The 27,543-nt window shown below is 39.0% G+C and overlaps 1 protein-coding gene across 6 annotated transcripts in view; it reads left to right on the top strand.

Moving 5' to 3' along the window:
* CLCN3 (chloride voltage-gated channel 3) overlaps window positions 1-27,543 on the top strand; it is a 69,502-nt gene that overhangs the window by 16,190 nt on the left and 25,769 nt on the right. For 4 of the 6 annotated variants that reach the window (XM_064449738.1, XM_064449743.1, XM_064449737.1 and 1 more), the window contains one exon: window positions 26,502-26,659. In XM_064449738.1, coding sequence (XP_064305808.1) covers window positions 26,502-26,659 — 158 coding nt within the window. Of the gene's footprint in view, window positions 1-12,853; window positions 13,254-26,501; window positions 26,660-27,543 lie in introns of those variants that run through there. The other 2 variants (XM_064449739.1, XM_064449742.1) reach the window with 2 other exon arrangements.

Here is a 27,543-nt window from a genome sequence, read left to right as displayed (position 1 = left end):
AACTGCAGTCTTTCCCCCTCATTTAGAGGGCAGTAAGTTAATGGAAGAAATCTTCTCATTTCAGTAAGCTTGGTAAGTCCTGTGGCTGTCAGGACAATTCTATAAAGCCTGCACAGTACTGCCATTCACATTATACCACTCATACTTAAGCACTTAACTGAGGCTTACAAAGCTATTGAGGCTGCTATTCAATGGTGAATATGCCTTCTGTTGAAAGCATGTGGAAATTGGATGATATTGGGGAAGAATACTACTGATATATACTACTTGTCTTATGTGGGAGAATCTTTTATGGGACTAAATAAGTGAATGTTAATTGGAACCCATCTTCAGAAGGTCTTCTCACCTAGGCTTTTAGGTATCTTTAATATTTAGTTGATAGAGATTTGTCTTTTTAGCGTCATCTCTGATTTGCAATTTGAATGGTTTTGTGTAGTTCCATATGGGGGATTCACCACTATGTTAAAAACAATGCTGTACAACAATCTTGTTTCTCATAACACCATCTGAAAGCATGTATGTTACCTGTCCTTCACTGTGTCATTTGAGAAGAACATAGAAATTGTTAATATGTAGTATTATATATTAAATACATAAAAAATATATATGTGTAGTAATTATGTCATAATTTATATACATATACTCTCTATATGAGTATATGAGTATACTCATATATGAGTATATCTCTACTAGAGATACTAGATATACTATAGGATAGAGCTATACTATAGTATAGCTCTATATGAGTATATCATATGTCTGCTGTGTTCTCCAGTAGCTGTTTTCTTTGCATAAATTTCAGGCTTTTAGTGGCAGCATTATGAAGAACAAGTGGGTATCATGATATTGTAAATTCTTTGAGCATAGTATGTTTTAATATGCTGAATAGTTAAATTCCTATGCATGTGGAGGCTTGGATGGCTTGCACCAAGGCCTTGCCTAGAAGGGATACTGCCTGTCAGCTTCAGTCAAAACTTGCTTTTGTTGCTTATCAAAAACTAACCTCTTTGTCCTCCTGAAGGTAGTGTTTTTCATTGTTGAACTGCTGTCTAACGAGAAGTACGGTGACATTATACTGATAACAAGTGTCTGCCTCTTTGTAGGGAGGACGTCTTAACAATGCTTGTATGTGCAATGTGCTTTCATGTATGCAATCTGGAGATCAATTTTCATCATGACTTATCTATGTTTTATTTTTAGACTGTTTATCCTGCTTCTTGCTAGGTCAATTTAAACACGTTGTACTTACCATTGAGAAGCTATCAGTTCCTTAATAGTTAAGTCATGTAAGCTATATTTTTAAAATTTTATAGGAGGAGAGGAGGAGATCTATATACTATTTTGTTTGTAAAAAACTTTTACACTAGGGTAGTTCATTGTTTTCCATCACTTTGGCGGGGGGGGGGGGGGGGAGGGAGAGAATTCTTTCTAAACAAGTGAAATCTCCAGAATTGAAATATATTATCAGATTAATACTTTAACTGGTGAATATGAATGGGAAGACAAAATGTCTACTCCATTTTTTTTCTCAGCATTAGCTTGCCTTGCCTGTCTCTAAAGTTTGAGACACACACAGTTCTTGGCTACTGGCTAGGCTTGAAGGGTGTAACAAGTCCCTTCAAAGTTCAAACTTTTTCCTTTTATGACTCAGGGGCAACCGACTAGTGAGGTGAAACTGAGGGGTTTCCTTCATTTTGCTCAGAATTGAGGGCTGTTTGTATGATGTAAGAGGACTCTATCAGGTTTTACTATTTTTTTAAGTGTAGGGCACGCTCAGCAGGAAGTGGATTTTTGTAATGTTGCCAGATTGAAAACTTTTCAAGGCACTGACTGAAATCAGATGATTAAACCTTATTTGCGGTAAAAATGGTTTGCAGACAAATGATGTAACTGGAGTTTATATCTCAAGGTGTTTTATCTGTCTGTGGGAGTCTGAGTCCTGAATGAGCTTGGCGATCTTTTCAATAGCTATAGTGATTCCTGCTTCAGTTGAAGGAGCTTAGTTGCTTATATTGTGACTTCAGTGTGGAGACAGTTTACAGTCTGGCATATGGTGTTAACGTAAAATTGGCAATAGTTAACCTTAATATGACAACCTGTAAACTGGTAATATGAAAGCTGCTGCTACAGCCGCTACTATCTCCTTGCAATGATAGCAGCGCTACTGAAAAATAGAGTATGCCAACAGGTCACGGTGTAAAACACTGCAGCTCTCCTAAACTGTCCGCACCCATGACTTGGAGTCCTTTGCCTAAAGTGAGAGACCGAAACAATCCATTTTCAGCACCCTAAATACCAACATTAAAAATATGATATAGTGAAATAATATTATGGTGTTACTTGAGGAACAGAATGTAATTTTCCCCAAGTGCAGGAGGTTCTATACAACCAATAAATTTGTACCACATCAGAGGTTAATTGTTCAAGCAAGATCTAGACATAGTTATCTTTTCCAACAACAAGTGAATGCCCTTTCACATGTATGCTTGTTTCTTTTTAGCTATTTTACTTAATAAAGAAAAGAAAGAACATGAAAAAAAGAATAAAATAACTTAAGTTCCTGTTATATTCTTTATGTGTGGAAATGGCATTGACAGATTCTTCCTGTTGTCCACAGCTGATATGAAGAAGGGTCTTCAAAGTCATTTTGCACCATTGGCATTGTTTGTGTTTTCCATGCATGTGGTATAAAACTGAACAGTCATTATGACAGTTTGACATATGTCTTTCCTAAGCTATATACAACCTATCTTCCAAGTTAGCAATATTTGCATTAAAGGGCTTATTATTGTTCTTAAGTAAGGAATATATTCACTCTCAAATGATGCCATACAAATGGAAGCATGAGATAACATGACTTGCTCTGATCACAAGGGCAAGCATGAGACACAGCTGGTTTCTTTTGAATAGTTAAATTGTCAGTAACTGGTTATCACTTTTTTCTCTGGGATTGTAGTTAAAGCTGCAGACATTTTGCCTGTGCTCCATACTATTAATGCAGTTGAACACAGGCTGTCTGACAATACAGAACCATGTTTTCTTTTACTTTATTAGTAATGCATGAAGTTAATTTTGTCCATCTGGAACACAAATTGTTATACATGATGTTTACATGGATTACTGGGCTAATTAACAAAGTTTCCTGGCAGAAAACTGAAAAATTGACTGGAAGATTCTTAGGTTAAGGGGAAAAATGTGTTATTTTAGTTATTGGATGTCATTATTGAATGAGTGAGTTGCAGGTGTTTGAAATGTCTTTTGCATCTTACCTGTTTATCATAAGTGATTTTCCTGAGCTCTGATCTATTTTTTTTAAAACATAGTTATTGTCCAAAATGAAAATTTGCTTGATATTGTTTAGTTGAACAGTTACAGTGTTAGTCTGGGCCTTCAGATTGTAATTGGATTGGTGTGGGATTAGACTTTCTGGGAAATGGAAGTTATGGCAGTGTGTATGTAGAGTTCTAGTAATCAATTAGTTTGTTGTTCTCTTAAATGTTTAAAACCAAATATTGACCACCCCAGTTTCTCACAAATGTCATGGTCAGTTCTTCAAAGACTTGTTTATAGGCTATAATTGTGTTGATTTTACAACTTAACCCTACCAACAGTTTCTGAGTGGTCTCAGCAGTCTTTCCTGCCAAAGTTGTGTTTACAAAATCAGGTTTCATCTTCCAGAACACACAAGCATATGCATTTCCAGCCTGATAGTCTGGAAGAAGATGAATCATGATACTAGTAATTCATTCTTTCCATCTTTCTGTTATTATATAATCTTGTTGGTTTCCTTCTGCAGCTCTGCTGAAGTGCTTAAAGCACACTGGCTTTGTTAACAGATGCTGCTGAGGCAGCTATGACTGACTTGACAGCCCGGTGTAGTGTTACCATAAGTATGGTCTTATCCCAGGCATGCTGTATGAATAGTGCAAGATGAAGGAATGAAAGCAGAGGAAATATGATGGCATGTATGTAGGTATGTAGAAAGAAAAGTCTGAAGTGTACAATGCAATAATTAAGTCTAATACGACCTTAAAGTTGTTAGGTACTGAATAAACAATTTTCACTACAGCTTTAATAATATTTCATTTACTCGTTATATCTTTGATTTGTTCTCTCAAGTCATCCAAAGGAGGCAGATATGATTTTAACCAAATTGATGTCAGGTTGCACTCTTGCTTTCTACCTTTTGAGAATATTCTTGTTTATCTGTTAATAAATAGATTTTAAAGTAAAAGCTTTTCATCTGCATGGATTAAACAGAAATGTTATTCTGGGAGAGGATATCATGATGTCCCTGAAACACAAGAACTGGGCTGTACTGGGTCAAATCACAAATCTACCTAGCTCAGCATCCTGTCTCTGACAGGGGTCAAAAGTCAGTGCTTAAGGAAGAGTAAGAACAGGGTGAGTAAGTGATAGTTCATCTCAGTATTTGTTCAGCAGTTTTGTATGGCTGAGGGCCTCTTTCAACTGTGTGGTGGTTTTCAGAGTTTTAGTCCTTATCAGTAGATTTTTCTTATGTTGACTTTTTCTTGAAGCAATTCTTTAGCACCCACACCATCCTTTGGCAAGCTCTAACAGTTTATCTACATTTTATGTGAAGAACCACCTTCTTTTCTTTATTTTGAACCTAAATCCAGGTATAAATACTGCTGAGAACAGCTATAACTGCCAGATTCTTGCCTAAATTAACACCGGCCTATGCATTAGCATGGACTGACATGTGGACTTCTTGTCATTCACCCTTGTACAGCATAAATGCTTAATCTGTCTGTTTGTTTGGTTTTTGGTTTTTGATTTTTTTTGTTGTTGATGGTTGCAGCTGTGAAAAATCTCTCTGCTCATACATAGGGCTTTTAGGGGGCGTTATTAGCTTATTGAAATGAAACTGCTCTTGGTACAGAAAGGTTTGATATGAAACTAGGACAGGGTGACCTGAAACTAAGATGACTTCATTGCCTTGCCAAATATACGTACTCTGATAAGGCCTGTTATGCTTTGGCCATATGCATGTAGAAACTAACAAGGATTAACACATCGAAGAGCACGGTGCAGTCACTGTGAAAGGTGGTAGTCTGTTTCCCACTTCTAAGAGCAGAGAGGAAAGAATCACAGATTCAAATCCCAAGTTTCCCACTGAAAGAACTGCATCAGAGCAGTGATTTAATTAGCAAATCAATGAGCATGTATATTTATTACTCATCAGTGTGAGGTATCAAACTGCTTGTAGCTTATATTTTGCTGTACCTGTATAGAATGTATACTCATTGACAAAGATTTCTTGTCCTTGCCCTTGTTGTTTGTAGTGGTCTTGATCCTCTAAATAACTACCTTAAAAGCTCTTTATTAGATCAGATGGTGAAAATTTGATTTCCGTTGCTACTTATTTCTTTCCATCCTCAGTTGTCTCTTTTCCAGGTTAAGGACTTCTGGATTGCTTGGTTGGGCCTTGCAGCTATGCCATGCTTTGGATCCTTTTTGGTGCTCCTTTCTGAACCTTTTCTAGTATCTGTAAATTAAGGGAGGGATCAGAACTTCACACAGCATTTGGAAGATGAGCGTGTCGTGGAAATAGAATAGCAAGTCTTACTCTGGCCACTACTAAGTATTGAGCTCATAGTTTTATGGAATTCAGATATGCCTGGTGTAGTATAGTACTGTGGATTAACAACATACAGAATGATTGCTGTTGGCACTGTGTTCACACAGCTTATGTATGTATGGAGAAGATGTAATACTCCTGAAGACAGAAAGCAAGTTTTATATATATGGCATGTCTAGGGGGGAATACATGTTGGTGCTGTAATTTTATCCCCTGCACATACTTTGAACAGTAAGTTGGAAATAGTGGCCAAAAATAAACAACTCTAAAATATTGCCCTAAAATGAGGGCAATCTATCAGATAAAAGCTATTTCTTTGTATGCATTTAGGTAAAACAGGCTAATCTCAGTAGCAGCATTTTGGCTAGTCCTAGAAAAGGGAGAAGTAAACTTCAGGAGAGCTGCTAAGTAAGCTAGAATTGCTTCCTACTAAGCATGCCAAATCTTTTGTTGATGAGTTATAATTACAGTTTTAGCAGACTGGAGTGTGAGGAAAGGACACCTATGCAAAGGTGAAAATGCAGCAGTACTTCATTAGTAAAAACCTACCCTGTAAAGAAAAAGATCAGAAAAAGCATAGAAAGTAGTTAAGAGGCTCTTAAAGAATCAGAAATAACTTGTTTGCAGAAAATAGCCTGCTTTTCTTTCCAAGTTCTCCTTGCATAATTAGTACAGTAAAAGTAGATGTTTTTAATGTCAGTGTAAAGCTGACCAATTAAAAAAAAAACAAAGAAAAAACCCATCTGTCACACCTGATAGTTTTATGTGTTCTGATGTTAAGGGTTTTCTTCCAGCATGGTTGGGTTATAGATAAAGAAGGGTGTGATAGGCAACCCCAGAACAACATGAAAAGAAAACTGAAGAGACTAGTCATGCCTTCAGTGTTTTGGGCCAAAATGTCAAAGCAGTCTTTAGTGACCAGACACTTGGGTTGTTTCAGTTTATTTTTGGTCTTAGGTGTTAATGTTGCATCACGATTTCATTATTTCCCCTTTTTTCTATTTCTTTCTTCTCCTGCCCTAAAGTTTTGCATGGCAGTGGGGAGCATTTACTCCTATTTCACTGATTGGCAGTGAAGGCTCAGCTGCCCTGCAGGGGGAAGTCAGTCTCAGAATTGATTACACAACATGCTTGAGGCTATATGACCTGTTCTACTGCATTCTGTTTGCTGATTGGGTTTGACTTCAGTTACCATCTTCCGTATCTGGACAGTGAGTAAAAGCACCATTGGAAGTTACACAATATTGTAGAAGCATAATTCAGGAACCCGTGGTTGGCCAGGGAAGAAGGAAGCTTATTAGGGTAGATCCTGGAATAAAGTGTTCTCTGCTGGATGGAAGATTGAGAGCAAAATTAAGTAACTAATTTGTGGGTAACAAACAACTATGAAAAAAGAAACTCCAATTAAAGAAGCTATTTTTTTTCTGTATAATAAAGTGCAAATAGAAAAAAATCTAATTGTGTGTAACTGCTAAGCGCATTCCTCTGGGTTTTTTTTTTTTACTCCTGCTTTGTTTAAACCCCATCTGCCTTGAACTGCCCAACAGCATAAGTTATAAATTTGTTTTATTCTGCTTTTACATTATATGTGGTCTGAAATTTTTCCTGTCATTGCCTGTCTGCCTCATTGAGGCTTTTGATGAGGTGGCAATGTAAATAGCTTAATGGAGTGTCCTGTATATAGCTTGATACAGAGCTGGGAGCCTTTTGGTAACACCACTGTGATCAAGCACAGAGTTCTGTTTAATCCTGATAAATTAATGAAGTTTGGGACTCTGTATTTAAGATTATAAAAATAATGTTTGTTTGGTTTTGGTTTTTTTCTTTTTACTGTCTACTGATTTGAAGCTATGTGTAACTGAACTTTTTCTCTTCCCCCCCCCCCCCCCCCCCCCCCCCCGCCTTTTCTGTGATTGCATCTTTGAGTTATTTCATCCTGGACCATGTCTGGGTACCAGAACTGGAAGAAGGGAGTTTGTCCTTCTTTTATCATCTGTAGTGGTCCCATTGCTGGCTATGTGTGACCCAGACAATAAAGTTGTATGATTTTATGCAGAATGAACAAAGTTAGACTGAAGGGTCTGCAAGATCAGTAAACTGAGACAAGTTAGCTATGAGGAGTCAAGGTGTTAGAGGGATTAGACCTGGGTTTAATTTGGCCACATAGGTGGAGAAGAGGGCAAATGAAAGAAGAAACCGGAAAAAAGGCAGGAGAATAAAGTTGGAAAGCAGAGGAATGCAAGGAAGACGAATGGGACACAGTAAGTTTTGAGACATTTTGTGTATTCTTTGGACACCCTGTTGTAAATGAATGCATTGATGCCCAGCCTTCAACTGAGGGTGCATAGGACTTGGATTCTTTTCAGAATGGTTGGAGATGGTAGCTGTTTTGAGGAGTGCTCTGTTATGTTGCATTTTTCAAAAGAACATTATCTTCTAGCTCTGCTGAAGGAGAAGCTTTAATTTTGAATAATAATAGGAAAGAAAATGACAGTTAAGAGTTACTAAAATCTTTTGCATCAGTCACACTAACATTTGTAATTATCAGACACATTTTTGGCATCTCTTCTTACTTTAATTGAAATCATTCAGCATCTTCAATCTTACATTTGGAATTTCATAAAAGACACGATTTTCATTTTCATTACCTGGTGCAATGAAATTAAATATTCTGTCACCAAAATAAACCAAGTAATTGAGGGAATTGAGAGAATATGTTTGGTTTATGTGTAATAAGGTGCTTAGCTGTCTGTATGAAACCTAGCTTACTTTTTAATATGAAATAGTGGAATACTGCTTCAGAATTAAGGTCTTTCCTCCAGCCTTGAGTAAGCAAGCTGTCATACCTCTGTGATACCCCCCCTTCTTTTCATCGGTCTTGTTCTGTCACCTCAAAATATCTTTCCCTGGGTGTATCAGATTTGTAACCTCTGACTTGTTCTTACATTTTCAGATACTTTATCTTGAATGTGTTTCTCCTCTCTCTCTAAAAGGGAAAAGATAAGGTGTGGAGGGAGGATTAAGGTATCTTTCCTCATTCTCAGTATGCTTTAAAGGTGTGTTACCCATATATATTGTGATGTTCTAGAACAATGGACTCAAAGCCCTTTTCTGCAAAGATGGGTGCATCTAAGTCGTGGGTAACCACAGTATTTGCCTGTTGAGAATAATGGGAGCACTCAGATGTGTGTAGTTTCTTTGGCATGGAGGATTTATAGGATTGAAGGCTTACTCTATAATTACTGTGATGAACTCTCTTTGAAAGCAAGCTGCTGTACAAACCTGCTGTTTACATATGAGCAGTTCTATGTACTAAATTGGCCACTTTAAGGGGTTCTCAGTCACTGAAAATAAAGCTATTGTAAAACAAATGTTAGACCTTACAATAAGTGTTCATAATGTTATGTACTCCATAATACTGCAAATACCTAGTTAACTAGAGACACCATTTAACTAACTACAATTCTAGAATTTGCTGAACTTCACAACAGAAATAACTTTCATACTGTTTAGAATATAAAATCATCAGTGTTTAAAGTCAAGTGCTGTTTCCAACAAGGAAGAAGAGGAGTAATTTGGAAAGATGGAATTGTATAGACTTCTAGATATTTGTTATGGTTTAATCCCAGCTGGCAACTAAGCACCACACAGCCACTTGCTCACTCCCCCCTGGTGGGATGGGGAAGAGAATCCAAAGAGTAAAAGTGAGAAAACTCATGGGTTGAGATAAAGACAGCTGAATAGGTAAAGAAAAAGCCGTGCATGTAAGCAAAGCAAAACAAGCAATTTATTCACTCTTTCCCATCGCAGGCAGGTGTTCAGCCATCTCCAGGAAAGCAGGGCTCCATCACGCGTAATGGTGACTTGGGAAGACAAATGCCATCACCCTGAACGTGTGACTCCCCCCCACCCCTTACCTTCTTCCTTTTTCCCCCAGCTTTATATGCTGAGCATGACATCACATGGTATGGAATATCGCTTGGGTCAGTTGGGGTCAGCTGTCCCAGCTGTGTCCCCTCCCAGCTTCTTGTGCACCCCCAGCCCACTCGCTGGTGGTGTGGTGTGAGAAGCAGAAAAGGCCTTGACCCTGTGTGAGCACTGCTCAGCAGTAATGAAAACATCCCTGTGCTATCAAGACTGTTTTCAGCACAAATCCAAAACACAGCCCCATACGAGCTACTCTGGAGAAAATTAAGTCTATTCCAGCCAAAACCAGCACAATATTAAAAAAACGACTGGCTTACCTATGTCAGGTTAGCATGCTTAGTAACTTTCTCTCACTCTCTTGCCTTAAAAAAAACGCCACTTTTTATGTATTACAAGAAAGGGAATGCACATGGTGGTAGTGTTATGAACAATGAGAACACAAGCTGCTGGTAACTGGGATGGGAAAATGACTGTTCTTTTTAAGACTAGACAAAGAAAGGACTGTATTTGGCAGCCAGTCCTTAAGTAGTGACCTTGGAAGAGCTGTTACAATGTAATATTAGGTAGACTCTTGAAATTTTTATATAGCAAATATGAAGTTGTATCTGTTTTGCACCGCAGACTTCTTGACATTGTTTTCCCTCGTATCTAAAGTTCATCAGGTATGCCCTCCAACTAGTTACACCCTTTAACTTTTCCAACTCAGACCAAGTTTTAGACTTGTGTGGAAATGTTGCATGTGCCTTAATCCAGTGAACAAGTTTAGGCCAACAAGGTTGCCATTTGCGGTGACCGATTTTTCTTATCAGTTCTAAGGTGTTCCAGGCCTTTGGTAACCACATCAGACTCTTATACTGGCGGGGGTCTTTCACATAATATTAATACAAGTCCTTTATATGCTTTATTTCAGATTCTTTCAAATATGGCATTGAATTTATAGCATTGTCTTCTATAATGGACATAATAAATGCACTAATAGTACATTCTGTAATAATTCTTTCTTCAGGTTATAAAAATTGTTGTATTTTTTCCTGCCGTGAATGACTTTTTATTTAGAGTCTTACAATAAGATTACAGACTCTTTCCAGGGGCTGTTGAGATAAGGAGTTGAGAATGTTTGTGGATTTCTGTCATACTTCTTCTTAAATCAAAGTAATGTGGGTAATTTTAAGTTTGGAGGTGCTTAGGTTTGTTTTTTCACAGGCAAAAATAAATGGTGAGAATGCATAATGGCTCTGAAGTCACACCACTTTTGGATATCCAAGGTGTTATATTCAGTTGCTCTTGTTGTAATGTGATTGTAGGAGGCCACTCTTCAGAAAGCATCTCCTTGTATAGATGGTAGCGAATGGAGATGTCTCTTTCACTCTGTAGAATACACCAGTATTTTAGAACTGAGGGCTCAAGGGTTCCCTTTGCCTTGGAGATAAGATAGTCTTTAAGATTTTAAAATATATTTTGCTATATGCTTATGGTTTTTCCTTTCTTCAGTCTCACTTGTTTTTCCATCTATAGAGATACCAGTATTTTCTCAGTGTTTGTATGGGAGAAATCTTTTTAATGTTTAATATATTGATGGGTCTGTGAAGTAAATCCAGTATTTCTTTACGCCCTCCCTACTCTGTGCTCAAAAAGATAATTTACAGTACATGGCTTGTAACATTGGCATTGGCTGATAAAAAAATAACTTAAGAACATACTTGGAAATTATTTAAGACTAATGCACCTGAAAACTAAAATAGTTGTCTGTCTGCCACACTTAGAGGTGAAAAGCCATAAATAACAAATTCCTTTCCTTGTGTCCTGCTTGAATGAAACTGAAGCTGGGCCTTGGCACTGCAGGCATGCAGTGTTCTCAACTTCGCTAAGCCTGAATAGTCGCAGTGATTTCCTGGGGACCCCTCAGTTACGCAAGTCATGTGTTTGTGTGTCTACGCACACATCGGTACAAGACGCATTCAAGTGTTATACTGAGGCAGTATGTCTAATGACTTGCATATCCATTTTCAGCTCTTGAGAGCATTTATTTTTTTACTTTTATGTAGTTTGGCAAAAATGAATCTCTGCAACTTAAGTGATATTGTAATTAACATACGGCACATTTTACTGAAGCAGAACGCTTAAAATGACCAAGAATAATAGATCAGGGAAGAATAATTTTCTATTACCTGCTGGAGGGGGGAAAAAAGGGAAAACAATAAGAACATCTTATGTATTTCATTACAACTGAACTAACTATGGAAATCTCATGTAAAGTAGTTTTTTTTAATCTGTAATTGAGAGATAGGACCAGTACAAGATCATACAGTAAACATAAATTAATATATGGATACACTATACAACATCCATTTCAAATGCAAGCAATTATGTAGTCTGTATACGATTTCCTGTCTTCAGATAGCGATTATTTGAAGTGCTTGGGTTTTGACAAAGCTGTAAGTCACCGCTTGAGGGTGTATCACATGAGGGCCTTGGTTAGCATTCATGTGGGTTGCCTGGTTCGTGTCTGTGACTTCTAAGGGACTCAGAGCATTTTGTCAATGTGTAGAATAATGCAAGCTTAAGTATGGACTTGCGTGTGTTACATTTGCTCACCCCTCCCCCCCCGCCCTGAGCTTTTTAATATGAATATGGATATTATTATCTGATTCTATTATCAGAATAATCATCACAAAGTTGGAGACAAGAGAGCATTTTAGTTAGAAATGTAATTAAATTGTTGCTTTAATGTTTTTGATTTCCGGTGCTCAAATCTGGCATTCACTTGGGTAGAACTGATGGTTCTGCAGCGTGAGGGGCGCGTGGAGGCGAGAGCGGGGCGAGCGAACCGCAGCGAGCGGAGCGCTTGGCTTCGGCCAGGGTACGCTGCTCTTCCCTGGCGGAGTCATTGGGGTGCGTGGGAGAGAGTCAATAAAATTGCTGCGAGACAGGCTTCCCCCACCGGTGGCGGTACGCGAGTTCTGCTCTTTTCTGTCCGTTCTAAATCAACCGCGACGGAAGCGGTGTAAAAGCTCCGTGTCGGTGCGGCTCCAGAAGGGCGAACGAAGTCCGTTCGGGTGTCTGTCTTGCCTTCCGCGCCACGCACCGAAATGCAGGTTTGCCTTCGTGGCGGGGCCGGTAAGCCCGCCGTGGTCACCTGTTGAAAAGGGCGGAGGTTTGAGCAGCCTCCCGCGTGCAAGCGAGCTCCTTCCCTCTTCCGTGGGCCTGTCACCGCGACGTGGGGCGGGGCGGGGGCCGCGCCGCTCCCCCAAGTTGCAAACGGCCTCTTTCCTCCCGTTTCCCGTCAGCAATTAAATACCTGCCTTCGTTGCCCAGGGAGGGCTGTGGCGCGTGGGGGCGGCCCCCTCACCCCCCCGCGGGCCGCAGGCGGGCGGCGGGGGCGCGCCCAGGGCCGCCTCGCGGGGCCGCGCAGCCAGTGGCAGCGGCGGTGGCAGCGGCTGCAGCCGCCCCGCGCTGACATCAGCGGCGGGCAGAGCCCGGCTCCTGCGCCACGGCGGCGGCGATAGCGGCGGCGGCGGCGGCGGCGCCGCGCAGGCCGGGTCCCGGGCAAACATGGCAGCGTCCCCCGCCGCCTAAGGCCCTTGCCTGAGAAGTGGCGCGGCCCTCCCGAGCCGGCAGGCGGGCGCCGGGGCCCTCGCATCCATGGATGTCTCTGCCGATCCCTATCTGCCCTACGATGGCGGGGGAGGAGACGGCATTCCGCTCAGGGAGTTGCATAAACGAGGTACGCCGAATTTACCTTTGAGTTACTTGTTCGCGTATCTGGACGTGCGAGGCTGCCGCTCCGGTTTGAGAGAGAGGTGTCAAGGCTTGTTAATACTTGCGTTGCTTTGTTTTGCCATCCCGAAGCCTCTTCGAGGAGGAGAATTCGGCACCGTCTGGTTCCAGTGCTGTCAGTGATTGTTTTCTCTGTGGGCAGATTAGCCCTGCTTCTCATCTCATCGGCTTGTGACTCCATCTTCGATATGTGGCAGTCTTGCCTTTTTCTCTCTGTCTCTTAAAAAAAAAATAAAACCGTCTCATGCACAAAAACCCCCAAATGGTGGTTGTGACTGACCATGACCAAATTGGCAAGAGTTTATTCAGTAGGCTATTTTCATGCTTTTCACTAACTTGAATAGGAGCAGTGTTTGTCTAGCTTTGAAGTTTCTGTACGTGCTTTTAGACTTGGCCCTTTGTTGATGTCTTTGATATGTGAAGGGAAAGCTGTATAATTGTAATGTATCAGTTAAGCTAAAATAAGCTAATATTCTTAAGAAACTGGAGCTTTGTGGTATGTTCTTTACGCTGTTGCTTGCAGGGAAGGAGATTTAAAAAGAAAACTGTTACCAGTGTTCAGGAAAATATCCTTTTTTGAGCTTGCCTTTTGTTTCTTACTGCGAATTTAAAACAGAATACGTTCTGTAAAGATTTGGTTTCGTACTGACAGAAGATATAGTAGGAGTAAGTTAAAGTTATGCCTTCAAATCCTGAGGATATAAGTCTTTTTATTTCCTGGCTGGATTTGATGATTACACTTTGGTGTTTAAAAATAGTAAATGTGGTATATTCTCACTTTAGTTTTGTTTAAATTGGCTAATCTAAAATTAGAAAGTTAGCAACGTTTATGGCTGCTGGGGATGGCATTAGAGAGGAGGTAGGCTGAGAATAATATGATTTACATAAGATAACATTTTTTTAATCTCCATGTTAATTTATTGCTTTGCCTTTCCTTGTAAACTCTTATTTCTATATATAAATAAATTAGGTCACACTTATGTTTAGCATTTTTATCTGCGTTTTAGTAGTTTACATGAAAGGTTCTTTGTCTTTTTATGATTCTTAGAGTATTTTTCAGCATACGTGAAGAATATCAACAAGTTCTAATACGGCTTAGAGTATTTTAAGACCAACTAATTTTTCTCTGCCCAGATCATTATTATTTAGTCAGATTTTATAATCACTATTGAGAAATCAAAGATAGTATTTTCTTAGAACATTTGCAAGGTGTGAATTGGAGATCTTACCAATGTACCTGAAGGGAGTGTGCAAAGAAGACAGAGACAGGCTGCCTTCAGTGGTGCCCTGTGCCAGGACCAGAGGCAATGGGCACAACCTGAAACATGGGAGGTTCCTTTTGAACATCAGGAAACAGTTTTTTCATTGAGTGTGACTGAGCACTGGACAGGTTGCCCAGAGAGGCTGTGAAATCTCTCCTTCCTTGTAGATATTGAAAAGCCATCTGGGCATGGTCCTGGGCAGCTGGCTGTAGGTGGCCCTGCTTGAGCAGGGGGCTCGGACGAGATGACCTCCAGAGGTTCCTTCCAACCCCAGTCATTCTGGGAGTGTGAGTTTGTAGATTGAAAGTGTAATAGTAAGGCTGGTTTGCAGTTTTCATCTTTAAAACAAACTCTGCAAATTATAATTAGACATTGAAATGTGGTCAGCTGTATATTCCTGGAAATTACCAGATTTGAGTTGATTATGCAATACCAAAAGTAGATATTTGCAGTGCAAGACGATACCTGGCACATTGGAGTATTGCTGTTAAATATAAAGTTTACAAATACTGTACTGAAAACGGTCGAGGGTTTGACTAGGTGTTCCCATTGTTGTGCCACTGCTAAGAGTCAGCAAAGAATTCCCAATTGTGAGTTGTCACATTTGCAGGTTCACTGAATTTCGTTAGGGCTAGTACTTCCTATATTCTAATGCTGTGTTTCAAAACCAGTGTTACTTGTGCTTCTTCAGTTTGCTATAGTGAGTTTGGATTAAAAAAAAACCCCAAAATCAAACAACGAAACCTCATAATCTCTTGCAGATCTTGTCAAGTACATGAGTCATACGAAAATTGAGCCTCCAGACGAGTTTGTTCCATAGATTTCATCAAAATTTGTGGGTATTTCCTGCTGATTTACAATACCACAGTCATCTGTTGTTGTCATCTAGCTATCAAAATAAGGCTTAAAATGCTAACAGATGAGCCCAGAATTTTAAAGTAAATTATTGACATTTCTTTTATTATCTGTGAGTCAAGAACAGGTTACTACCAAGACTTTTTTCCTTTCACGTTAGATTTCAGAGCATTGTATTAACAAGCTAAGAGAAAATTAATAAAGGTATTTTGAGAAAACAAGCTTAATTGTTAAAGCCTGTGGATTTTGTTTCCTTATTCACATACTGACAGCACTTCTATCCTGCAGAGTAATGTTCACGTCATGCAAAACTGCTTTGTAACATAAAAGCATTTGTTACCCTAATTGACTGCAGTGGCTCACCCAAAGCGGCTGTATCTCAGCAGTGATGAAATGACTGTTAAAATCATTAGGGGTCTTTAAGCTTGAAGTAACGGCCTTTACTAACGTTCAGTGAGATGAAATACAAAGTATTATAATACATTATTATTAAAAGCCTGACCTGTTGGTTTGCACTAGGAAGATATTTTAAGTTTTTCTTCAGTGCAAATACACTGTGAAACATCAAAAGGAAAGACTTTAAAATATGTATTTATTAATTGTGTTTATCTTTTAATGTTGTTCACTCATTACCTCTTCAAAAAAAATACAGGTATTATTGACTACTTCTTCTCAGGAGCTCCTTTAACTTGCTCTGTCCGGAGACTTCTCTTTATGTGGTAATAAATGCATCGTTCCAGACCTCCTTATTCCCCCTGATACACTGAAATAAAACTGCAGGAATGCAGTTCACTTCTACTCTCCTCTCTGGTAATTAAAATAATTAAAAGTACTACTTGTTTCCACAGAAAGGGTTTTAAAGTCCTGATTTGGGATTGCATGTATGATAAGTAACTGACATTTACACTTTTTCATATGAATTTTAATATTATAAACCAGAAGCTGGCATATATATTATGTAAATAAATTTCTTGTGTTGCTCAATTCTTTGCCCTTGGATTTATTTTTGCATCATTTTTGCTAGCTGGACCCATTTGAAAGTTCCAGATTATCAGTATCTTGCTTGTCTTCCAGCCATTCACAGATATGTGCAGACTCTTTGATTCCCCTCCCTCCTCCCCCCCCCCTTTCTTTTTTTCACTAAATAAGCATTCATTTTACCATTCTTTAAAAAACTGAAACCTGAGTAATAGCAGTACATATATAGTGGCCAGGCTACCAGTAGCAAAAATTGAGCTTCAGCAAGCACGAAGGATGTTAACTCCTTTTTTGTTGTTGTTGTTTTTGTTACGTATACATAAGCACTTATTAGATTTTAGATTTTTGGAAGCCCTTAAGCAAAACTAATTAAATGCTATGCCAGTAATAATCTGTGATTGAGTCAGTAGCCAGGAGATGTAAAAATTACTTATATAAAAAGCACACTAGTTTGTTGTTTTTTTTTCAGAGACTAAATAACTCAATTTCATTTATTCTGCACCAGTCACCACTGCATGTAGGTGCAACTCCTGTTGCTTAGACTGTACTATTAACAGTGACACGGGGGAAACCTCTCTGCCCGCTGACCCTCCCAGTTCTACCTGCATTCGTAAGCTATGGGGCAGAGGATATTTAATACTATCCTAGGAAGAGTTTGAGTCAGATGCATACTGAGCCAGTTCAGATCCTGTAAGTAGTAAAAGTTATACTTTTGTATTTTAGGCTGTGTTTCTGCTTATGGGCCTCTTATGGTTAAGAATTAGAGGATAAATCAAAAGCCATTACAGCCTGAAATTTTCAGCATGACCTTTCAAGTAAATGGGTGTGAAAGTTGTGTACACATGCTTAGAGCTAGAGTGAGACCCTGAAATTTTATTGGTACTTGAGGGACAGTAAGAAAATTAATTTTTAGACTAATTGCAGGCTTGTGACAGAAAATGTGATCAAGATGATTGTAGTTGTCTAACATGGAGTATTTTGAGAAAAAGCATTACTCAGAGAAACTTAACACAGTTATGCTCTGCTGCACTTCATTTTAAGGTTCCTAGTGTAAAAGGGGATAAGGATTTTCAATTATGAGTTCAGCATATTTGGCTTTGGTGATTAACAGAAAGTACCATGAGAGATAACTACAGTTCTTTGTAGGTACTTAAAGGATATCTCTCCGCATGTGCTGTATGACGGATAGGGTTCTCTGTTAGGCATGTATTTCTCAATTTTGGAAATAATTTTGAGATGTACTATTATCTGAGATATTAGAAAGCTAATGAACAAACCAAGATGATGCACTCCTTGGGCCTGAATGTAGCCCGATAGGGATAATCATATTAGCAGAACTAATTTTTTTGTTGCATCCTGTCTTTGCCCTTCAAAATAACATATAAATAAGTAGCTCTTGCGTACATGGAGCAGCAGCACTTGGAAATCTAATTATTTAAATATCTGTTGTTCTGACTCTTACTGCCTTGGCCATTGTTAGATGATAGTTACTTCCCTTTTGTAATGTTTGCTTTACCTAACTTCATATATCTTTATTCCTTTTATTTTTCTCATCTCCTTCCTGCACTGTTCATCTTTGTTTAAATTGTAGATTTAGTAGTGTGGGGATCCCCATAACTATTAACTTGCATATCTGAAGTCCCCATTCATTATAGACATAATTAAATAAATATAGTCCATTCTGCCTTTAAGAATACAAGAAAAGGAATCTGTAGTAGTAAAGCTGGTTTTTTTCCTGCTGATTCATAGAAACAGAAGTGCTCCTTCCACCTAAAGTAAAAAGCCAAAGCTATTTATGTTCTTTTTTTTTTTTTTACTGCTATACGCATTGAGCAATATTTCACCTCCTCTTTGCCACCTTCTCAGATTCCTCTGCATTTGCAGGGGATGCAAGTCTTCAAAAGTTAACTCTGACGTGCTACTATTCAGCTTTCATTTAACTCCTACATTTTAAAAGGTTATTTTTAAACCCAGATTTGGTTGGGGTGGGTTTTTTTGGGTTTGGGCTTGGGATTTTTTTTGGCAGAAGAAATGGAGAGGAGGGGACTATCACTCAGTACTCTCGTAAAGCATTTTCTTTCTTTTCCCTGTTCTTCAAGTTTTGTTCTGAGTCTTCCTGTTTCCCAACTAACAGATTTTTTCTGGCTGATTTTTTCAGTTAGTATATGTATAGCTTTGTCATTTTTTTAAAATACATTTTGGTTGTAATGCAAAGACCAATTTCTGCTTTTAGGCCTCTGATGCAGTTTAGAAGAGCCAACTGAAGAGACAGGCTGAAAATTCATAGTTACGCACTGCCGTAGCTTAACCCCAGCCAGCAACCAAGCACCACACAGCCACTCGCTTGCTCACTGCTCCCCCCCGGTGGGATGGGGAAGAGAATCCAAAGAGTAAAAGTGAGAAAACTCATGGGTTGAGATAAAGACAGTTGAATAGGTAAAGAAAAAGCTGTGCTCACTCTTTCCCATCGCAGGCAGGTGTTCAGCCATCTCCAGGAAAGCAGGGCTCCATCACACGTAATGGTGACTTGGGAAGACAAATGCCATCACCCTGAACGTGTGACTCCCCCCCACCCCCTACCTTCTTCCTTTTTCCCCCAGCTTTATATGCTGAGCATGACATCACATGGTATGGAATATCGCTTGGGTCAGTTGGGGTCAGCTGTCCCAGCTGTGTCCCCTCCCAGCTTCTTGTGCACCCCCAGCCCACTCGCTGGTGGTGTGGTGTGAGAAGCAGAAAAGGCCTTGACCCTGTGTGAGCACTGCTCAGCAGTAATGAAAACATCCCTGTGCTATCAAGACTGTTTTCAGCACAAATCCAAAACACAGCCCCATACGAGCTACTCTGGAGAAAATTAAGTCTATTCCAGCCAAAACCAGCACACACACAAAGGGGGCCATATTACTTGATTACAAAGACTTTTAAATCATTGATTTAAAAGACAGTAGCAAATGATAGCACTCTGGCATGGCATGCAGTTCTTCTGATTCTGAAACTTAAAAATTAGTTCTGGCCAGGAAAAGACAATAGTGCTTAATGACTCTTCTTGAGTGGTTACAGAAAAATTTAAATAAACTTAAAATTGTTTCCTGTCTTTTTTTTTTTTTTTAATTGAAAGCCTCACATTTTGAGGTCTTAGTATGGAGACAATCACTCAGGCACTAACAAATATCTTGTGTACACAAATCTTCTTTGTTAGAAGTGTAAATGATTCTTGTGGTGTGGGTTGCATTCATGGTGCCTCCCCGCCTCCATTTGCCTTGCCACCTAATACCCAAGGACACACGGGTGAAGCAAAGCCTTGGATTAGTATCTGGCCTCTGGAAAGCCACAGCCCCTGCTGATTTTAGCACTCAGCAGGTTTGGATGGTCATGTCAGGGAGAGCTTATTCCAGCCTTTGGTATAAACTGATTAGCTTCATTTTCACTCACCAGAGGTGCATATTTTTTTTTCTTTTTTTCCCCTCCTTTCACACTGCTTGGAGTAGAACAAATGAAACATGTTGCAGTGCCATCAGCCGTAAGGACAGCTGCTGAGGAGAATACTGTGCACTGTTGTGCACTGTCTAGAAAAAGAGGTGTGTGAGCAGCAGCGAACTAGTGTATTCTTGTTGTAAGAGTTAGCGATTATGTAGCTTGTAGAGAAATACCTTTGAGAAATTGGGTCCTATTATTGATCTGCCATTGACTCCAATATAGACATTGTTTATCTGTTGTGTTCACAACTCTGAAATGTTTTTAAATGTAACCTCCTCTGGGAGTTTTGAGCTCTGTGAAATGGATGTTATTGCATAGCATCTGGATATTAATATTTCTACAGAAGTTTTGAATTGTTTCCAGCAGAAAGACATAATTAAAATCTGACAAGACCCCAAGGGTGCATCGATATATTTCAGTATAACTAGTCTAACAGTTTGTTCCTGTGGAAGGGGGTGGACTTGCTTGTCATTCCCCATCTCTTCTCTCAGTTCTTGCTCTTACACTGGCTCTGTTTCTTGTCTGACAGCACAGAAGCTTGATTCCAGTTCTGTACAACAGCAGAATTTTTTGTTGTTGTTAGTTTTGTCTGCTGAGTTGGATTAGCATGTTTGCTTGGTTTAGTGTGCAGTCGGATCCAAGGGCGACAGAGCCAATCCAACGGTTTGAGTGGGAGTGTGTGACCAAGAATGGGAAATAGAGGGAGCAAGATCCCCTGTTTGGGCAGCAGCAGTCCGTTAGATCAGCTCAGCCTTATTGTGTAATTATGAATTTAAGAGGTATGTCTCATTTCGTAAGATGGAGTAAGCTGATATATACTCAGTTTGAGACACAGCGGTGTATTTTGTGATGTGCATTCAGAAGATGTATACCATATGCTGTATAGCATATAGAAGGGGGTCTTAAACTTTATAATAAAATTTTGGTCTCTTAACTCTGTTAGCCACCCTCTGGAGCCTGTTCATGTCTCATTTCTGTACCTCATTCTCTCTGGAGACTGTAGCTATGTGGATTTGTTCACTAGGTGATATTGACTAATTGTTCAGATAACCACATGGTGGTGAATCACATAAAAATCTATAGTGCACTGTTTAATTACTCAGGATGCAGCACTTGTCTTAAATCTTGATGTTTTTCTTCTCATTATTTTTATGAGAACAGAAGGAACACTGTACACGAGGAAAGAGTCGGGAAGGATCATTGAACAGTTATGTAGGAGTCAGAAGTGTCAAGTATGTTGCAAAACTACTTTGTTGTGTGAAACTAGATAATGGTGAAGCGCTAGCTCCCTCATTTTTTTGACTCCTGGTGTATTAAGTGTACTTTCAGTGGGGTTTTTAAATCATAGAGAGTGGAAACTGGAACCCACTGCCTCCCTGGAGGAGAGAACACCAAGAAGTGAGAATCCTGGTCCACTGGCTCTTCCTTTCTTCACACTAGAAACAGCATAGCAGGACCCTGAAGATCTTTATGATCTACTGTGTTCCTTCACTGGGGACTTGTTCTGAGATCAGTGAAATGTAAAACGCAACTGCATAAGAATGTTGGCAACTCACGTTTTGATTTGTTAGTGTTTTAAAATGCTTTGTCTTGAAAATTGTTGAACTGTACCATAGTCAATAGTCAGTAATGGTCTGCTCGTGTTTTAAAGGTATTAGTCCTTGCTGATGTTATCATCTTTTTAAATTAATTAGCCAAAAACTTACCAGGCATTTTTCCTTAAAAAAACACAGCTTTCTTCAGCTGCATGTTGCCCAGGGCTGCTTTCAAATCTGAAAGTAATATACTGAGTTGCAAGAGGACAAGGGAGTATGGGTTCACTACTAGAGGAGGGAAGGCAGCCTTTGAAAATGCTGTATATGGCACCTGAAAAATACCGTGTGTAATCTACATGAATCAGCTTTTTGTCATGTTTGTCATAGTTCCAACATCAATCAAGACTGAAGACTGCTTGTTTGAGGCGCATATACAGAATATGAAAGACGAGGTATTCCTTGCTTCAGGGGGGACGTAAGGCAAGGAGGAATCTGTAATGTATAAAGCAACTTGCGTGAGTGTAGCAAAATATTAGTTCTGTAATTCCTTTGTTCATGCTTTATGGCAGGAGAGACTAGCTAAGCAAAGTGGGAGCTTGGACCAGTGTTGGGAGCTAACTGCCATTCAGTGTAACTTCCTGTTCAGAGGGAAATGGAGAGCAATATAGTAAGGACTACTTTTTCTATCAAGTGTAGTGTACTCTCAAGTGATTTTGGATTGTACTGTTTTCATTCTCATTTAAAAAAAAACAAAAAACAAACAAAACAAAACTCAAATGCCCTGCTTCTTCAGAGATGAGAGCTTTTTTATGGTGTTGGAATCTACTTCTCTTATGCCGGTTTTGGCCATGTAGCATTTTTGTTTGGTTTTGATGTACCTCATTCTGGTCAGGTGTCCCAAAGTACAGTGGTTTACTGTTAACCTTAATACTTATTACAGGTTTTTTCTTTCAGCATGATGCAATGTTCTTTATTAGTTTTTTGTGGTTGGTTTTGTTTGTTTTTTTTTTTTAACAACTTCACTTGAAGCAGTTCTTCAGCACTACCAGAGCTGATGGCTGAGAAAGGCTTGGGCTGAAGGCTTGGAATTACACACATGGAAAGATAACAAAAGTCAGCTGCCTTCTTCGAAGGTAGTTCAAGCAAGACCTACAGTGACTGAATCACCTAAAAGAGAAAATTTACTTTCTCTGAAGAAGCATGTTGCTTTCATTGCCTAGAAGCTTGCTGCCTGCAAGCTTGCAGTCTGTGATGGCAGCAGCTTGCTAGTTATGTGTTGAGAATACAGGATTGGTAAAGATGCTATTGCAGAAGAGTGTGCTAATAAAGGGATGCCAGCTACCTTAGTTTTGTAAAGTATGGAAGGATTGTGTTGAATTTGCTTTGTAAGGATTCCTCTGAGTTGTATTGAGCCTCTGAGAGGACTAGTATATTACCATTTGCCTCCCTGCAGTGTAACATGGGTTAGTTTGGAATAACAGTAGCAATAAAATTCTGCTTGCCACTTTTACTGTCGGCTTCCCAGTCTAATAAAGCCTTAAGCAAACTCATATGTAACAAAAAGAATGTTCTACTTTCTTTACAGCTGCAGAATGGCTCATGTGTGTATGTAGGGAAAATGGAGGTGTTCTCTTACCACAGCTAGAGGCTGTGACTATATATCTTGTGAGCTAAGTGCTTGTTGTGTTTTTTTTAAGGCTAAGGCTGCTTGTATTTTGATGAAAAGCACTTGCATTGAGTTGTAGCCTGAGCAGGAGTCTTGAAACCTGAGGACTGGGGAAAAGGGGGAAGAAGGAAGGGGGAATACTTCCGGAACATTGGGAATGTCCAGAAGGCAACATTTGCTAAATGCTACAATTTATCAGGGTAATGATGATTTCCGGCTTGGAGGTTAGAATGTTGTGGTAAAAAAATCTATGGTAAGGATTTTGACAAAATCCATTTAATTGAAAATAATTTTAATAACACTTTGATGAAACTGGCAATAAATTATGAGAATTTACATGAATTTATGCTGATGAGAATCATTATTGTCATAGCTGGAAGGAGCATCTTCCTGTGTGAAATGCTGGAGAAGCAAGGGAAGACAGGGAAGTGGAAGTTTGGAAGAGTGTTGAGTATTGGTAAAGGTATAGTTCTCTAAATTCTCCTTTAGAATTGTAATATGCTACATAGATCATAGTACTAGCTGGAGAATGTCCTCCCCCACTGCTGTCAGACTTAGATATCTTGGATACAGAGCATCAGATTTGTACAGTTGTCCTCTCCATGGTCCTCTATAGGGCAGCCTTTCTACCACACACTAATGCAGGGTATCGCTGCTGCCTGTTTCACACATGGTACAAGACAATAGCTATTGAGCTGCATCAGGCGTTCCCGGCAGCTCTGTATTCAACAAAAACACTTCTTCAGCTTCACATCTTCTGTGTCTCCTCCCCATCATACAACAATAATTTATATTCTGCTATTTGGTGTGCCAGCAAATGCTGGCAAAGTAGGAACCAGACACAGTTTCGGTGGGATTTCTGTTGTGTTCAGGCAATGACCATTCTTTGTAGTCTGCTCCAAGTTCTGCTTGGGGTCTGGTGCAGTGAGTGTAGTGCCGTCCCTGATGGTTTCCCGGGAGATAATTCCAATTCAGCACCTTGTGATATGCATAAAATAATCTGTTACTGTTTGTGATATAACTCTCAACTCTCCTTTGACTTGCATGGCATAGGATTACAGGTTCCTTGTAGCTCAGTATTGCTTCATATATAGCAGGGCATAAAACCAACTCCCCCTGGGGCAAAGGCAAGGTTTTGTCCTACCGCGATCACTCGAGTTCAGGAAGCTGCTTGATCACGTAACTTTGTAGGAGATTAATAATTAAACTGTGGCTGAATTCAGTGTGTGTCCCCTTGTTTGCAAAGGAGGTTAATGTAATGTAAAAATAACATTTTCATAATGTATTCTGTTATTCTTTTAATCTTGAGAGCTAAACTAATCCTTACACTGAATTTTGTTACTACCTCTTCCACAAGATTTGCTTGGCCTTTCAGCTAGCCAGACATGTATCTTGGACTTCCTTTCTACTGATGAGAATTGGAAATGGCAAGCGAATTGAATCCCTATTGTTAAAGCAAGGTTTTCACAATCACCTCTATTAGCAAATCTGATTTAATTTGTTGTTGTTAGCCTTTTATTAATGGAAGCATTGGTAATGCTTCTTTACATCTGCCTTAAGAGAGACTAGCAGCAGCTTTGGGAGGAGATTTAGAGGACTTAGCTATGGTGAATAGATGAGGGAGAATTTAATATGGCATAGACTGGGGAAAAAACAGTGTTAAGAAAAATGGCAGCCAGGCTAGCATGAGAGAATGGTATTGGCATTGTTTTGGAGTTGTCTCCTGCATTTGCGTTCTCTTTTTTTACTTTAAGATTAAAAAGAAAAAAAAGAATTTTAAGCTTTTCTATATGTAATATTACATATATGTAAAGAGTAGTAGTTTGCGTATCTTGAAAATTCTAGATTGCATTTTGTCTTAATAGGATTTTTGTAATATTTTCTGTGTGTTGTCTTTCACTGCTAAGAATATGTCCAGATAAACACAGCATTATATAGCAGGCATCAATGAGACCTCTCAAGCAATAGATGGCTGAGACACACCTTTGGGTCTGAGTATAATGCCAGGCATCACACTGCTTCTGCTATATCTCAGACTTCATGGATTTAAAGGGAAAAAGCACAGATCTAATTATCAGTTGTTGGTGGGGGCTGGGGCTGGTGAACTCTGCATTTGTAGCATTTGGAAGTTCACAAGTAAGCCCTTTGAAGAATTTTTTTTTTTAACAAGTTGGAAACTTCCACTGACAACAGCAAGAAGCTGAGTCTGCAACTAAAAAACTAAAAAAAAACCCCACAAACTAACAAACAGGAAAACCCAACTCAAAGACCCCACCTGCCTAACCATCTTGATGTCAGTATAGTTGAAGTGAGTTCTTGTGCCTGTCTGAACTGGTAGAAGTCTTGGCTAGCTTGGGCACGCATCTTTAAGAATAGAGATATTGTGATATGCCATATGCCTTTGGCCAAATTATTTTGTTCTTAGTCCAACAAGTGAGAGTAATCACTCTTTAAATCATTGTCTATGTAAACCTCATTATAATTGTTCCCTTTATAGTAATTACTGTTGCAGAAGCAGTTTGTGTTGGGTAGGCAAATGGTGGCCATACTATATTTAGGCAGCCATCCAGCAGAAAATTATACTTGGGGTCTGTAAATATACTGCAGGAACTCAAAAAAGCCAAGAATTGATGACATGTGAAAGCTTAAAAAAATAAAACTTGATCACTTGTGAAAAGGGGAAAATACCCCTCTTGCTCTTCTTATTCTGATTACTGAAAGAAATACTGTTGGGGATGTTACTGTGCAAGCTGCTTACGAAGGAACTAGCTAGTGATGACAAATTAGAAGACATTTTCTTTGTACAGTATTTCCAGCTTTTCATGGCTGAGGGCTGTTCTGTGAGTAACCTGAAACAAATAAATAAAAATTTTTTTAAAAGTATTTGCTTGGCTTTGTTACTTTCTAGCTGCACTGATAATTTGTTGATAATGTATTTTCTGTTTGGTTTAGACATGTAGGAGAGATTGGTAATCAGTAGTATGTATATTTAAAAATAACAGGTAACTTACGGAAGTACTTTGAACTTTATATCTAATATGGTTTTCTTACAGTCAGATTTTCCTCTAGTAGTTCATAAACTTAAAAAAAATTTTCAAGTTAAATGTGTGTTGAAGCTGCTCATTTTTTGCACTTTGTTCTATTGAAGTTTCTCTGGAGACTGCACACAAAACAGAACAGCAATTTGACTGGTACATTCATATTTAACTAGTGGAAATACAAAGTCACTACCGTGCAAATCTAATCTACAGATGAATGACAGAAAAAAATACTGACATGCAACATTAAGCGACCTAAATTAAGTAAAATATGCATATTATGGGAAGTGTCTTCATTACTTGTTCAAAATTTTATATGCCATGAACATTAGAATACTTCATATATTGCAGAATTAATTTATTCCTGTCTTTCCTCTGCTCCAGGAACTCATTATACAATGACAAATGGAGGAAATATCAACAGTTCAACACACCTACTGGATCTTCTGGATGAACCAATTCCTGGAGTAGGAACATATGATGACTTCCATACCATTGACTGGGTTCGAGAGAAGTGCAAAGACAGAGAAAGGCATAGACGGGTACTTGAGATTAATAACAATACTTGGAAAATATTTTTTGTTGGGTGCTGGAATTAAGGTTTGATCTAGTAACACATACGAATATGTGTATACTTTAAATTTGTGAGAGTTACATCACCTAGAACTACTTGAATGGTATTTAAAAAGCACCGTTTCATGGATACCTGCAGTCTTGCAACAGTATTATAAATTAGAAAGGAAACAGTAATTTAACCGAGTGGGACTAGTTCCCTGTCATCCAAATGACATTTTTAAAGTACTGCCTTTTTTGCATGCTAGTGTATTTACAGCTATTTTCCAGTGTAGATGTATTTGTAATAGTACAATAGTGCTTATGGTGGTACTTGCACAGAAAAGCAAGCACTGACGTGCATTGCTTTTATACTGACACGAGTGTATCAGTGCTACTGCTATGTCGTGCTGCATTTGTTTGGATTATGGAAAGTGAAAATTCTCATCTCTAAAACACTTATATTGGTGTATATATGCCTAACAAAAAAGTAGTCTCAATATGTATGACAAATGTCCTTTCCACTCTCCCATCACAGCACTGAGTTTCTCCTCCTCTCTATTGATTTCTACAGAAGTTTCAAAGTTCAGACCATTCATCTTTATCAGTGTGCTCTGTAACGAGCTCTTTCAGGAAATGGACTCAAGTTGTATTAGTCAGTAACATGCTAGATACTGTCATTCATCTATTAGATTTAATTAGTAGCATTTTAGGAGGAAGTATGCTATTTAGAGCCTTACTGCGAAACTTTTGGGATGTTTACATTAATCTTAAAAACAGAACAGATTTGGAAATGTGATTTCTCTTAAAATATTTTTAACTGATCAAAATGAGTAGTTAAAAATGAATTGTAATTGTATGGAGGGGTCAGGGA

This window comes from Phalacrocorax carbo, chromosome 4, assembly GCF_963921805.1.
Source record: "Phalacrocorax carbo chromosome 4, bPhaCar2.1, whole genome shotgun sequence".
Taxonomy (NCBI): Eukaryota; Metazoa; Chordata; class Aves; order Suliformes; family Phalacrocoracidae; genus Phalacrocorax; species Phalacrocorax carbo.
This window is presented reverse-complemented; position numbering and strand designations above follow the sequence as displayed.